Below are 15,351 nucleotides of genomic sequence, written 5' to 3'. Positions count from 1 at the left end.
CTGACAGATCACAATAATTAACATTGAATTGACATATTCGACCAAATAAATTTGGTCTGTCAATTACATAGGAATCAACTTCCTCGATGGTACATAGGTAACTAAAGTTTTCCTTTTTGTAGTAACAAAAATAATTATCTATACATCTATACATATAAATAAAATTGGAGTGTCTGTTTGTAATATTGAAAGAACCGTTTTTTACTACATGCATATGAATGTATATAGGGTACATACACCAAAACAATTATTTTTAGAATTTTTGTCTGTATGTCTTCCTGTCTGTCTGTCTGTTTGTTCCGGCTAATCTCTGAAACGGCTGGAGTTATTTTGCCGGGACTTTTTTGGTAGATAGCTGATGTAGTAAGGTGTAACATAGGGTACTTTTTAACCGACTTCCAAAAAGGAGGAGGTTATATTTTACTTTTTTCATATTTGTTAGCGGACTATCCATCTTTATTATTATACTATGTTGACGCGGACGAAGTCGCGGGCAACAGCTAGTTTCATAATAATATTGTATTATTTTCAAATTATATTCAGATAGGTTGTTTTTGTCTTTACGTTATTTAGTGGAATTCTGGTGGTTTGAGAGGCGATTTAGGTTTTAGCGATTTCTGGTGGTTTACGCTGCTGAATTTGGTGGGTTAGTAAAAAAAAAGTTGGCAGCACTGAAGAAGAAGAAGATTTCAGTATTTTCAATTTGCTTTGGAGTTGCAGTTGGTGCGAAACAGTGCCAAATTTTAGATTTTATGGGAATTTTGGTTTTGTTCTGTATTTTTCTGGTTTGAAACCAATGTTAAGACTTGAATATTTTAGGCTTCGATAAAAACAACCATGTCGCACAATTATCCCATTTATATGGTGATTCAACAAATACCGCACAAGGTAATTTTTTAACAAAAAATTACTTACATACAGTTATGTACTACTACTAGTTATGTACTACTAGTTTAGGGTTTCGTACCCAAAGGGTAAAAACGGGACCCTATTACTAAGACTTCGATGTCTGTCCGTCTGTCTGTCTATCTGTGTGTCTTAAGGCTGTAACTCAAGAACCGCTATAGCTAGACTTCTGTCACAAATTTTGTACTTATATCTGTTGCCACTATAACAGCAAATACTGAAAACAAAATAAATTAAATATTTAAATCCCATACAAAAAATGCAATTTTCAGCCTATTTTTGCTCTATTGTGGTACGGATAACGGAACACTTTGTGTGCGAGTCCAACTCGCACTTGACCGATTTCAATATTTTATAATATTACAATCCAGTTCAAAATTATTGTAATCAGCAAAGCAACTCTTTGAAGTCTGTAACATCTGCTTTCTGAGTTCTGATGTATTCTGTGATCTGCCTTATTCAGAAGAATAATAAAACTCATTTTCCATTATAATACTTTGCCAGGCCATGTAATTCGAATAATATTATATTGATGATTTATTTTTCTTAATACATGGCCCAGCAATTATAAATTTTATAAAAAAGCTGTTTCACAGAACTACACATTAAGAAATAAGCACACAATTTTTTGTTGTAAATATATTTTAAAGAAAGAATTTCTATAGCCTTGCATACTGTACATTAAAAAAGTTAAATGCCTTAATTTATTTAAAAATAAAATGTTGATGTTATGATTTTTGCCAAACTCCTCCAAATGGCTGGACCGTTTGTGATGTAATCTTGTGTAAACTGCTGAAGCATGTTCCCACACTGTGAAGTAATCAGGGTAATTTCGGACACAGGGTAAGTCCGGATAATTCAACTTATCACTAAATTATTCAGTGCTTTTTTTGCCTGGAGCTACGGGCATATACGCCATACTGCACTGCAACTGCAAACTGTAGTACTGTACCGTAACTGCAGTTTAATTTAGTGTAAACTTGAATTATCCGGACTTTCAATGTATCCAAACTTACCCTGATTAACTAAATATGGCACACAAAGGCTGCCAGTATCATCTACTATTACAGTTTTTTTTTAAATTTCTGAATAGATTTTAAGAAAATACTTTCAGAACGTTGATATACTACGGTGCCTTTACAGTGTTTCCCAACCTGTGGTCCGAGTATATATGTATGGGGGTCCGTGGTGTCATCTTTGGACCATAATTATCCGATTTTTTGCTGTTTATTTTATTACGGGGGGCCGTGAAAACTGCCTGATTTCCTAGAGGTCTGTGTCGGAAAAAGGTTGGGAAACACTGTACTATTATAATAATTTACGACCTCTCTGGCTCAGTTGGTGGGCCATCGGTAGCTCAAGCCGGAGGTTGCGAGTTCGAATCCCACTGATGGAACAAAAAGTTTTCAAAGTTCCTGGGTCATGGATGCGTGATCGAAGTGGATGTGTATTAAATGTGTGTATCATATAATAAAAATCTTAAATATATGTATCAGTATAAAAGTATTAAATATACTTCCGTTGTCTGGTACCCGTAACACAAGTCCTTCAGGTACTTAGCACAGGCCACGGGGCCAGACTGACGTGGTGTGAAGTGTCCATAGATATTATTATTGTAGTGTGTTATAATTCTCGGTGATTGCATATTGTAAAATCAGCTATACATATTTGTAGCTCAGCGAGTTAACTCCTGCGAGAGTTAGTCGTCTGCCCATCGCCTACCTAACTTGTGCGAATAAAGTGATTCAGCGCATCCAGTATTTAATTTGAAGACCCCAGCTTTTGTACACTAAACTTATTAATATAATCAAAAATAATATTTTCAGGTAACAGAAGAAGAAATCAGGATTTTCGTGAACAGTATATTGCAATGCAAAGTCGTATGTTTAGGTTTTGATCCTAAATGCACTATTAAGGGGAAACGGTTTTATTTCCTTAAACCGAAAACTAAATCAGTACCCGAGGTCATAAACACAATGAAATTGAAATTTGTGGGTGGGCAAAGGATTACAGTATACCAGTACAAAGATTATAAAAATATAAAATTGCTCTTTGGCAAGGAGGTAAGTATATATTTTTTAAATTTAATTTACTAGGATTCTTTCTTGCGGTATCGCGTGTTTCTCTGTCTGTCTTTCCATGTCTCTCTTTCATAGAAAGCAAGCCAGTTATGATCTTTTTGTTTTTTTTTATAACTTCGTTCCATCCAAGTGTCCCTTGACACCTCTCAAGATTTTAACTGTACAATAATTTTTAAGTTGGTTTTATTTTTAGGATTCCGTACCCAAAGGGTAAAAATGGGACCCTATTACTAAGACTTCGATGTCTGTCTGTCCGTCTGTCTGTCACCAGGCTGTATCTCAAGAACTGCTATAGCTAGATTTCTGAAATTTTCACAATGTATGTATATCTGTTGCCGCTTTAACAACAAATACTAAAAACAAAATACTTAAGTTAAATATTTAAGGGGGGCTCCCATACAACAAACGTAATTTTTTTGCTTGATATCATTCGATATCACTGGACACGCTTCTTATCATCGGTACGTCACAGAGGTAGGAAAAACTAGGCACGCTCGTTTTCATACAAATGGAGCGACATGCGGTATCTATCTTGATTCTTGATCTATGCCTGTGGGCGAAAGCTTACTATGGGGGATATTAGATTATCATATATATTGGATCCGAGATCATTGAGTCAACAATATTGGATAATGTAATATAGACATATGATTCATTTCTTCCTTGATCATAGATTTTTGACATTTGCTGAGAGATTGGATCCAATACGGTCATAGAAATAGGTGTTGCCAGTTATTTAATATAAAAAAGTGTTGCCAGTTATTTAATACAAATAATGTAATGTAATTATTTTTCTAATTATATATGGATAATCTTGCTGAAATAACAAAAAACAAGCCATATTAAAAATGGTGATGTCTTTTTACAAATCGAATTCTCTGAGATCTAGTAACCCTGACGTCAATACCTGTCAGCGTTAGCGCTCTCCATTGGCTATTGAAACCACATATGACGTAAAATAGGATCAATGAAATATGATAATGTAATATGCAGATATGATCAAATGATCATATATATATAGTATATTGGATCCTATATATTATGATCATATAAATGATAATGTAATACCCCCCTATGCAATAACTTGTTAAAATAAAAAAAACGTGTTTTTTGAGTTTACAAAAAAATTTTTTCTTTTTTTTCAGCTTTCTAGGCTCCAATACCTAAATACCGGCCGTGTATGGGTCAACAAAAAAAGTCAACAGGAAATTATGCAAAATGCGGTACGATTTCATTTTTTTTTCAATGTGCAACAATGGACATGCGCACACTATGACGAGTCGCAGCGGGGCGGGCCGCATTTTTCATGCATGTCTACTACACTATCTCGACAACGCGATGATTTGCGTTGTTGCGTCACGGCTGGCCAAATAATTCGTTCTAACTATATATGTCGCAAATATTAATGCCCAAATAATTCGTACTATCGCGAATACGATCGACGCTGTCAAACAACAAAGTTCGTGCGGTTGGCTACACTTTGCGCTAGTTTATTAGACGCTGTCCGCTGAGCGCTTTGATAAGGCCATCTCTAGAGCAAATTTATTACCACTGGCAACAAAGTTTTTTTTTTTACCTCATCAAAGTTACTGACACTGACTATTCCTTATGGGAGGCCATTTTTAAAGAAGAAGAAGATACGAAATAATAAAGATGCAGTCTACGAATAATAAAAACTAAGGAAGAGTAACTCCGTCAAAAAACATGCTCCACAATACTTGTCAAAAAAGTGTACCTTAGGTACACATTTCAATACATTTGTAATATTTTGGTGGCCTTGAGCGGTATCAGGCTGACGTTATATTATGACAGTTCGAAAGGAACCAAATTTAAAACTGTAATAGTACTGTGGGAGTTGCGTTTCCTTAGTTTTTATTATTCGTAGGATGCAATAAATAATTATTTGCCGCCATGTGATGTAGCAAAACCTCCTGTTCCATGTTTTCCCGCGAAATGAATTATCGCGACGTTATAAAAGGGGGTATTAGATATTCTATTCGCCACCAGATGCTATCATAATCAACTGACATAATATTGTGTCACGATAATATCTCTTTGACACGATAGACCCTAAGGCTACATAGCGGCACCTGGTGGCAAAATGAATATCAAACACCCTCATTGTCGCGACGTAGCGAATTAGTCGTAGATTTCATCGCGACAACATCGAATCGTCGCGCGACAATGTGGCTGTAGCATGCACAATAGGTCCCAAAAATGTTTGAAAAATGCCGCCCGCGCGGCGCGCCGCTGCGACTTGTCATAATGTGTTCAATGCTTTAAGCAGCATATTTTGTAAGATAGATTGGTCATCTCTTACTTTTAAAATTGGCGACGTTACAGTGTGCATAATATTATAATATGCTGTTATTAAGATATTGTATGAGAAAACAAACAACAAACAAACAAACAAATATACTTTTTTGTGCACAAACATATTCAGTAAAATTTACATTAACAAAAATAATAAATGAGACATGTACGGCAAGGGCGGCCTTATTACTTGAAAGCAATTTAACCAGGCAACCCTTTAATAAATTTTATGAGATGATGAATTCAGGAAAGTGGTGATGTGCAAAAGTAATTAAAAGTACCGGGACAGCTAGTATTACATATATATAATACTAGCTGTCCCGGTGAACTTCGTGTCACTTTAAAACCTTCCCTGGACTTCTACGAATATTTTAAGACTAAAATCAGCCCAATCCGTCCAGCCGTTTTCGAGTTTTAGCGCGACTAACACATTTGAAAATCCATTTTTATATAAGTATATAGATATTATGTATTCATAAAATAAATATAAAAAATGTACATACATTCGACTAATACTATAATAATAAGTGTATATAATATATATTATAAATACTAATACATACTAAATAATAATACATACTATACTGTGTGTAGCCTGTAACTATTATTGATTGATAGATATATTAAAATAATGATTAAATACTAACGACTTAAAGCGATTCAAAGTTTCAGCTTGCCTAATATGATCTGGTAAGGAATTCCAGAGTAAAATAGACCTAACAGTAAAGGAGGAATTGAAATATTTAGTATTATGGGCGGGAACGTTAAGGAGAAGTTTTACAAAGTGATTTTATCACTTTGTTTTCTCACTTATGTGTATTGTGTATGTGTACCATAAATAGAGTTCGCTTTGCAGCTGAAAGAGTAACTTTTGATTTCTTTTTTTTTTTAATAAAGCTTCGGCCAAACCTACGCGACCAAAGCGACTGCGAAGCGGGAGCGTCTGCAACGCGGGACGTTCGTGTCGGCAGAGCGGGAATGTTCTACGGTTTCGCACCGTAGTCGCGCCGGTGGCTCTACCATGAGTTTAAAGCTATAATTTTTACCGACTACGTAAATTTTGGAACATTTTACAGCGCCTCTAGCAGTCACTTGTCGAACTAAAATCACCATACTAAAAATTTACGTAATTGAGTATCGATAAATACTATAACTTACTCATGGTAGAGCTGCAGTTTCGCGTTGCAGACGCTCCCGCCCCGCATCGCTGTCGCTTTGGTCGCGTTGGCCGAAGCCTTAATCTTCGATTTGGTCACGTGTCCTGACTCCTGAGCAAGTTTAACATTTATTTGTCACAAAAAAGTGCACAACGAACGCTACTAAAGAAAATATTTTCATACTTTAATCCACAGGCCCAACCTCCTCATGCTCAACAAAGCAACGAAAAACCTCACGTAAGTTTAAGTTTACTCTTATATGCTTGTTTTTACCTGACTTCGCCAGAAAGAGAGTTCTGTTTTTCAAGAGTATGTATGTGTGTATAATTGTTTGGTATGCTTTTTAGTTTTAGCTTAAAAAAACGGGAAGCACTTCAATTCATCAAGCCCCATACGGTCACCGGTGACCGAGACACAATAGAAATTCTATTGTGTCTCGTTTTTCCACGATCGACGGTTTACATGTTTTATTATCTATCGCACATACATGAGACATCTGTGGAAAATGCGGCCCACTCCACTGCACTTTTCATGATGTGCACGTACCTCAAATTTTTTTAAATCCTTCTATCGCGGATTCTTGGAAATCTATTGTTATTCTATTGTTGTCGCGGTCACTGGTGTCCTTATGGGCTTGATAGGTTAATAAGGGGCCAAACGAGCAAACGGGTCCCCTGATGGAAAGCAACTTCCGTCGCCCATGGACACTCGCAGCATCAGAAGAGCTGCAGGTGGGTTGCCGGCCTTTTAAGAAGGAATAGGGTACACTCGGCGGTTTCACTCGGCGAAACACAGCGCAAGCGCTGTTTCACGCCGGTTTTCTGTGAGAACGTGGCATTTCTCCGGTCGAGCCGGCCCATTCGTGCCGAAGTATGGCTCTCCTACGTATAAACACACAATTTTTATATTTCAGACGATCACGAAGACATGTCAAGCTCTCTTCATTGAGATATTCGATAGATACCCCCAGCTGGACGACATCAACACGAACACCAACAATCTCTTCGGGTACGAACTTGTGAGGGTAGGTTTCCACTCTCGCTTGTACTTCCGCTTCCGCTTGTACTTTCGCTTCCGCTTCCGCCTCTGTATCCGCTCCCGCTTTCGCCTCTGTATCCGCTCCCTCTAGGAGTGAGCACACTGAGACGGGCCGTGCCGGGGCTCAGCGTGCCGGGGCTCATCGCAAAAATCCGCCTCCATACAATTAGTATGGAAGCGGAAATCCGCTGCGCCCCGTCACAGTGTGCTCACTCCTTCTTCCGTCGTTTGTTCCGCAGATTGTTACATTATACATAGTATGTATGTATGTGGGTACGCATGGTTTTATTTTTATTTATTATCTTTATTCAGAACACATACAGTCATAATATGATGATGAAGATTAATATTATCTGGTATTTTCTAGTTGCTAACAAACCGACTCAACAACACAGTGGGCGATAATTCGTTCGGTTTGAAAGAGGACATAGAGAAATACCGTGCTATGTACCCACACGAAACTGACTATGCGTTAGTGGAGGCAGCATATAAGAAGTGTGCGGACACACCCTTGCCTTCAGAAGATGAGTTGGCAGTGGAAAATATGACCTTGGATGATAGTCGTAGGTATCTTCTAATATACAAGATGTCAGTGTGAACACCATTATCCTTGAATGAGCCCGTCGAAATGAACAACTTTTACTATGAGAACAATGCTGGGAACTGAAAAGAATCCGTCTTCATACCCATACAAATTGCCGACCCGGACCTCCGGTCTGTTCCGTTGAGTTCCCAGCATTGTTCTCATAGAAAAAGTTATTCATTTTGACGGGCTCATTTGATGGTTTCAAGGATAAAGGTGTTTACACAAACACACGTGGGAGAGCCATGCTTCGGCACAAATGGGCCGGCTCGACCGGAGAAATACCTCGTTCTCACAGAAAACCGGCGTGAAACAGCGCTAGCGCTGTGTTTCGCCGAGTGAGTGAGTTTACCGGAGGCCCAATCACCTACCCTATCCCCTTCCCTACCCTCCCCTATTCCCTTCCCATCCCTACCCTCCCCTATTACCCTATTCCCTCTTAAAAGGTCGGCAACACACCTGCAGCTCTTCTGATGCTGCGAGTGTCCATGGGCGACGGAAGTTGCTTTCCATCAGGTGACCTGTTTGCTCGTTTGCCCCCTTATTTCATTAAAAAAAAAAAAAAAACACTGTATAATACTCCCGTGTCACAGTGTTTGTGCGTGAACTCCTTTGAACGATTTGAATGCAATTTTGTATGTACAAAGAGATTCCTGCTTTATTCACTTACGTCTTAATTTTGTTACAGTTACGCTGAAATTGTCGGATACGAAATTGGAAAATGCGTCCACCTACTATAGAAACCAGCTGATTGTGCACGTATGTAATCTGTTTAGTTGTTTAAGAGGAGTCCACACCGCCCTTTTTTCCATACAAACGTTGTCCCCTGTTTCCTCCCTGGATAATGCTAGTAGAGTTATATTTTTTTTCCTGAATATCTACGGCCACTAATACAATGTCCCTATGTTTTCTTTTTTTTTTCATAATTTAATTATTAAATAAGATATGAACGTTCAAAAACCCAAAAAAATGGCCAGATTTTCCGCTGCGTTCAAACGTCTAGAAAACAGATTTGGCTAGATTATACAAAAAAAGCAAAACATAGGAACACAGCTCAAGCCTTTTTTAATCTTTAATGAAAAAAGTACTTAGATCGGTTAAGTTTTGGAGAAGGAATCAGGGGACAACGAATCGTTGATTTTCTGGATTTTCTGCAGTTGTCTCTATCGCGTTCTGCGGTAGAGGCTTGAGGTAAGGGAGACAGCTATAGATATTACACGTACTTTTTTTTCATTTCTCTAGCCCCTGGAGTATCCTCTTAAGCTTCTTACAATCATCGTTTGTAATTCAAGATCTAGACACGCGGCAGCGTGTCAAGCCAAGTTCCAGCATAACAGAACTGGCGAGCAGCATAAAACCTAAATTTGCCCTAAACACTTTTTTCATAATCATTATAGTTCGTCTTTTATTCAAGTAAAACTAACTTGGCGATGAATCCGCGAAGTCCTTTTTCACCTGGCATATGAAAGACGGGCGTGAAGATAGAAGGATGATTTTTTGAGTCAAGAGCGCTCTTTTCAGTTAAACAAACAAATTACACTTTTGGACGAGCGCGTGAGTGAGGGAGCTACAGAGGAAGAGAAAGCCAGAGCATTAGTTAGACATCACCTCAAAGCAGTCAAAAGTGACATGGGAGCGGTAAGTCTGCGCCATAAAGGGCACCATAAAGGGTTACAGAACCAATTTAGGCCATCATAGCATGCTACCGAGAATACGTCGAGACCATAACAAGCTGTACAAGGAGTTCGATGTTGACATTGCCGCTCACAAACTTGCTCCTTTTAAGCGAGTGCTAGCAGAAATCCCCTACTCAACTTAACGTGCGATATTGTCATCATCGACCTCATAAAAGCAATTTCGCTATAAATATATTATTTGCATGCTGAGTCTGCCTGTAATTGGGTCTGCACCTCAATAAGGTTCGTGTTAATATTAGTGAAATAAGTTTTTTATAAAATGTAGACCTGTTGGCAGACCAAATAAATAAAATAAAATAAAGTGAATATACCTAGCGGAATAGAGAAACAAAGGCCTGAGCAAGAGAGATGTCACTATCAGTAACACTGTGTGGTAAAAAGATACGTGTGATACATGACTCATTCTCATGAGCAGCACTCTTTTTTTGACGTCCAGTCAGCACGTGCCGCACGTTGACATTTAATCTCATAGAATTCATGTTCAATCATGCTTGTGTAAGTGTATACGTACACATATTTTTCACACAGATGAAAACCAATTTTGGTGTCGTTTGACAGCTCGATATTGTTGCTCTATTCCGCTAGGTATATTAACTTTATGGTCTGCACTCATATTTAAGCAGTTTTTTTTCTTTTGGTTTATTGCTTGTTTGTTTGCTTTAGTGTGTGCGGTGCATTGTCTTAGGTTGGGTTGCACCAACTTACTTTAACTGTAACTTCAACTATAACTTTAACTACAGTGCAAAACGCCATATTTAACCGGAACCACAGAGCTAGACAAGGTTTTAAATGCACGTGGCGAAAAAAGGAACTAACGCTGTCATCATACAAAAACGCCATTTTTGACAGTTCTCCTTTACCAGCAGCGCCCCCGCCCACGCGCATGTATAACCTTGTTCGATCTGCTGTCATCTGTAAATTTCTCCGGGCAAAGTTAAGGGTAAAGTTAAAGTTAAATTTACCTTAACTATAACCATAAATTTAACTTTAACTTTACCCACGCCTCTGGTGCAACCCAGTCTAAGTTTAAATAAAACAGCGCTCGCGGCGTCTTCCGACGCTCGGGAAATACGACCGGTTCCCGAAAAATTACGAAAATTTCTATGCGCGTTATCACTTTGGGAGCACTGTAATTATTATACAGAATGTATTAAAACTAAGTGTTATTGCCTTAGGGTGTGTTTGTGACCCTTGTATAGAGTTTACTATGAAACTAGCAGCACAGAGGTACTTTTTAGGGTTCCGTACCCAAAGGGTAAAAACGGGCCCCTTTTAGTAAGACTTCGTTGTCTGTCTGTCCGTCTGTCTGTCAGCAGGCTGTATCTCAAAAACCGCTATAGCTAGACTTCTGAAATTATTTTCAATTATTGTATAGGCAAATTCTGCTTGCTTGCATTGACTTCAAGAAATGAACTAGAGACATGTCTCTAGTTCATTTCTTGTAGAAGTCAAGAATAACTCTTTCAGAGCTGCTACATTAATACTTTTAAGAGACACATACGTCATACACACAGTAAAATATTATCCTTTAGTTTTTTACACTCTATATTATATATAGTGTCTAACAAAAAATAAGTGATAATACTTTAGGGTGTGTACGTGTTCCTTGTAGAGAGTTCACTGTGAAAGTAGCAGCTCTGAAAGACGAAAATTTTTTTTCACTTTTGTATGGGCAAGGGGCCCAAGCGTCACGAGTTTCCCCATACAAAAGTGAAAAAAATTTTTGTCTTTCAGCGCTGCTAGTTTCACAGTGAACTCTAGACTACAAGGAACACGTACACACCCTAAGGTATTATCACTTATTTTTGTTACACACTGTATAATTATTAATTGTATTGAAATATTAATTTTCTATTTTCAGACAGTGAAAACTTGGATGACAAAATTTTTAAAATTCCACCAACACGTTTTTGTTCGCGTAAGTATTATGCGTATTATATTTTGCTGCTACGGTAACGCTGTATTTGTGTAAATGTAGCCTTAGTAGATATCAAACCAAACTTTTGCAACGCGCGATAAGGAACTTCGTTCCAATAGAACGAAGTTCCTTATCGCGCGTTGCGAAAGGGGGCGGGGGCTAGACAAAAAGTTAAGACGAAAAGTTGTAATGACAGAAAAGTGTCGTAACAACCGCTTACAAGTTACAACTATAGCAAAAATGCTATAGTTGTAAGCCATGCGGTAGCGCGTGTTTTTTTTGTTTTTTTATAGTTATGATGTTTGTTTTTTTTTATAACTTCGTTCCATCCGAGTGTCCCTTGACATCTCTCAAGATTTTTAACTGTACAATAATTTTGAGGTCGGTTTTATTTTTAGGGTTCCGTACCCAAAGGGTAAAAACGGGACCCTATTACTAAGACTTCGACGTCTGTCTGTCTCTCAAGATGATATCTCAAGAACCGCTATAGCTTGACTTATGAATTTTTCACAGATTGTGTATATCGGTTGCCGCTATAACAACAAATACTGAAAACAAAACAAAATTAATATTTAAGGGGGGCTCCCATACAATAAACGCAATTTTTTCGGCCTTTTTTGCTCGATATCAATAATGGTAGGCTTTTGAAAGTATTTGATTATATGTGTTCTATATTAATTAATAAAAATAATAAAATAAAATAAAAAATTAAGGGGGGCTCCCATACAACAAACGCAATTTTTTTGCCCTTCGCTCGTAGTCAATAAAGGCACCAAGGTGGGCAGTTGAAATTTTCACTCAATCCTTAATTTTATTTGTTCTTTAATAATTAATAATAAAATAAAAATTTAAAAATATTTCATAAATATCCCATACAAAAAACACAATTTTTGCCTACTTTCGCTCTATAGCGGTACGGAACCCTTCGTGCGCGAGTCCGACTCCCACTTGGCTGATTTTTTTTTAATATACAACTTGTTAATTATGCTTATAGGTTTACGGTATACCCCGTCTGCCGGCCGTCAAGAGTCTGAAGATGTTGGTGAGGTCTCGCAGCGGGACTGCCAAGCAGAAGAACCATACTAGCTACCTCTCGTTCTACATGCACAGGGACACGGTGGATCAGGTGCTGGCTATGTCGGGGAACACTTTGGGTGAGTATAGGTCGCGCGAATCTTAAGATCGCTCGGTTGAGATGGCGGTAGCATCAAGGAAATAACGTTTGGTCGTCGAATCAGCCTTGGCACTCCGAAGTAACCTTTAAGCTCTCCGAAGCAGCCTTAGCTCTCCGAAGCAGTCTTTAGTCTTCGAAGCGGCCTTAGCTCTCCAGAGCGGCCTTAGCTCTCCGAAGCAGCGTTAGCTCTCTAAAGCTGCCCTTAGTCCTCAAAGCTGCCTTAGTTCACCGAAACAACCTATGGTCCTTGAAGCAACCTTAACTGTAGCAGCATTTTGTCCTCAAATCAGCTGTAGCTCTCCGAAATATCTTTAGTCCTTTTAAAATACTATTATTTTGTATTCAGACGGCTGCACTCTCCTTGTCCGCGTCCAGCACCGGGCGCGAGCCGTACGGCTCGCCCGACACTTCCGCGCCGTCACCGACATGCTGCGAGCTGCCGACACCGCCGACACCGAACAGTGGGAGGATCTGTAGTGCGGTTCCTGCGGGATGCTGACGGCTGCACGCTCCTCGTCCGCGTCCAGCACCGGGCGCGCGTGGTGCGGCTCGCCCGACACTTCCGCGCCGTCACCGACATGCTGCGAGCTGCCGACACCGAGCAGTGGGAGGATCTGTAGTGCGGTTCCCGCGGAATGCTGACGGCTGCACGATCCTCGTCCGCGTCCAGCACCGGGCGCGCGTGGTGCGGCTCGCCCGACACTTCCGCGCCGTCACCGACATGCTGCGAGCTGCCGACACCGAGCAGTGGGAGGATCTGTAGTGCGGTTCCTGCGGGATGCTGACGGCTACACGCTCCTCGTCCGCGTCCAGCACCGGGCGCGCGTGGTGCGGCTCGCCCGACACTTCCGCGCCGTCACCGACATGCTGCGAGCTGCCGACACCGAGCAGTGGGAGGATCTGTAGTGCGGTTCCCGCGGGATGCTGACGGCTGCACGCTCCTCGTCCGCGTCCAGCACCGGGCGCGCGTGGTGCGGCTCGCCCGACACTTCCGCGCCGTCACCGACATGCTGCGAGCTGCCGACACCGAGCAGTGGGAGGATCTGTAGTGCGGTTCCCACCGAATGCTGACGGCTGCACACTCCTCGTCCGCGTCCAGCACCGGGCGCGCGTGGTGCGGCTCGCCCGACACTTCCGCGCCGTCACCGACATGCTGCGAGCCGCCGACACCGAACAGTGGGAGGATCTGTAGTGCGGTTCCCGCGGGATGCTGACGGCTGCACGCTCCTCGTCCGCGTCCAGCACCGGGCGCGCGTGGTGCGGCTCGCCCGACACTTCCGCGCCGTCACCGACATGCTGCGAGCCGCCGACACCGAACAGTGGGAGGATCTGTAGTGCGGTTCCCGCGGGATGCTGACGGCTGCACGCTCCTCGTCCGCGTCCAGCACCGGGCGCGCGTGGTGCGGCTCGCCCGACACTTCAGTTCAGTAGTAGTAGTTGATACTGGTTTTTAGCTACTGTGTAATGCTGACGGCTGCACGCTCCTCGTCCGCGTCCAGCACCGGGCGCGCGTGGTGCGGCTCGCCCGACACTTCCGCGCCGTCACCGACATGCTGCGAGCCGCCGACACCGAACAGTGGGAGGATCTGTAGTGCGGTTCCCGCGGGATGCTGACGGCTGCACGCTCCTCGTCCGCGTCCAGCACCGGGCGCGCGTGGTGCGGCTCGCCCGACACTTCAGTTCAGTAGTAGTAGTTGATACTGGTTTTTAGCTACTGTGTAATTTTTTCTCGCGGACTAATCCGGTTCTGTTCGCCAGCTCCTCAGTTGTAAAGTGATATGATGCCTTAAATGTAATGTAGTAATTAAATTTTGAAAATTTTGTTTCATTGATTGTGTTTTTATAATTTAGTAGGAAATTTAGTAGAAGAGCAATTTTATTATAATATTTATTTTATTTATTTATTTTATTGTGCTATATAACGTATTGCATAATATAAATTATATGTATAAAGTAGAAAATAGAAGAATAATTTAATAAGTAATACAATACAATACAATACAAAAACACTTTATTGCACACCAAAAAAATACAAAGTAAAAACATTTATACATAAAACAACAATTTATAATGATGCACAAAAGGCGAACTTATTGCTAATAAGCAATCTCTTCCAGTTAGTTAGAATATTTTTTCATTTAAGTAATACTTAAATGAAAAATATTCTAATAAAAATTACCTACTCAAATATTTAATTGTAGTTTATATTAATAGTATGTCACTACATTTATCTAACATAAATAAATAAATAAACAAACTATTAAAGAAGCGAAAATACCGAAAGAACCGGGAAATCCCGGTTCCTATAGCAAAAAGTACCGAAATTCCCGGTTCTCCAAAAGAATACGGGGTAGCTAATTTGTTTTAAACTATGACGTACCAGGAGCGCATACCGTATGAAGAGGTGTTTGCGTTCAATTTTTTCGACCTACCCGATAAATCTAATACTTTTCTTGTGACTACTCCCAATATTTTGTTTTAATT

At 40.3% G+C, this 15,351-nt stretch overlaps 1 protein-coding gene across 3 annotated transcripts; it reads left to right on the top strand.

Moving 5' to 3' along the window:
• The first annotated feature begins 716 nt into the window (after positions 1 to 716).
• Positions 717 to 14,176, top strand: LOC121738014. Of its 3 annotated transcripts, none has more exons than XM_042129816.1 (12): positions 717 to 888; positions 2,733 to 2,969; positions 4,133 to 4,210; positions 6,653 to 6,694; positions 7,371 to 7,481; positions 7,863 to 8,058; positions 8,767 to 8,837; positions 9,600 to 9,716; positions 11,637 to 11,693; positions 12,688 to 12,847; positions 13,214 to 13,335; positions 14,051 to 14,176. In XM_042129816.1, exons 1-12 carry the CDS (start codon positions 838 to 840, stop codon positions 14,057 to 14,059), a joined length of 1,251 nt encoding a protein of 416 aa, XP_041985750.1. In that variant the 5' UTR covers positions 717 to 837; the 3' UTR covers positions 14,060 to 14,176. The 3 variants fall into 3 exon arrangements, with proteins under 3 accessions (XP_041985750.1, XP_041985749.1, XP_041985748.1); XM_042129815.1 differs by lacking the exon at positions 14,051 to 14,176 and adding an exon at positions 13,479 to 13,633; XM_042129814.1 differs by lacking the exon at positions 14,051 to 14,176 and having other exon boundaries at positions 13,214 to 13,437.
• The last annotated feature ends 1,175 nt before the right edge of the window (positions 14,177 to 15,351 follow it).

The sequence above is a fragment of the Aricia agestis genome, chromosome 22, assembly GCF_905147365.1.
Source record: "Aricia agestis chromosome 22, ilAriAges1.1, whole genome shotgun sequence".
Classification (NCBI taxonomy): Eukaryota; Metazoa; Arthropoda; class Insecta; order Lepidoptera; family Lycaenidae; genus Aricia; species Aricia agestis.
Note: the sequence above shows the minus strand (reverse complement) of the source record. Positions and strands in the feature narration are given on the sequence as shown.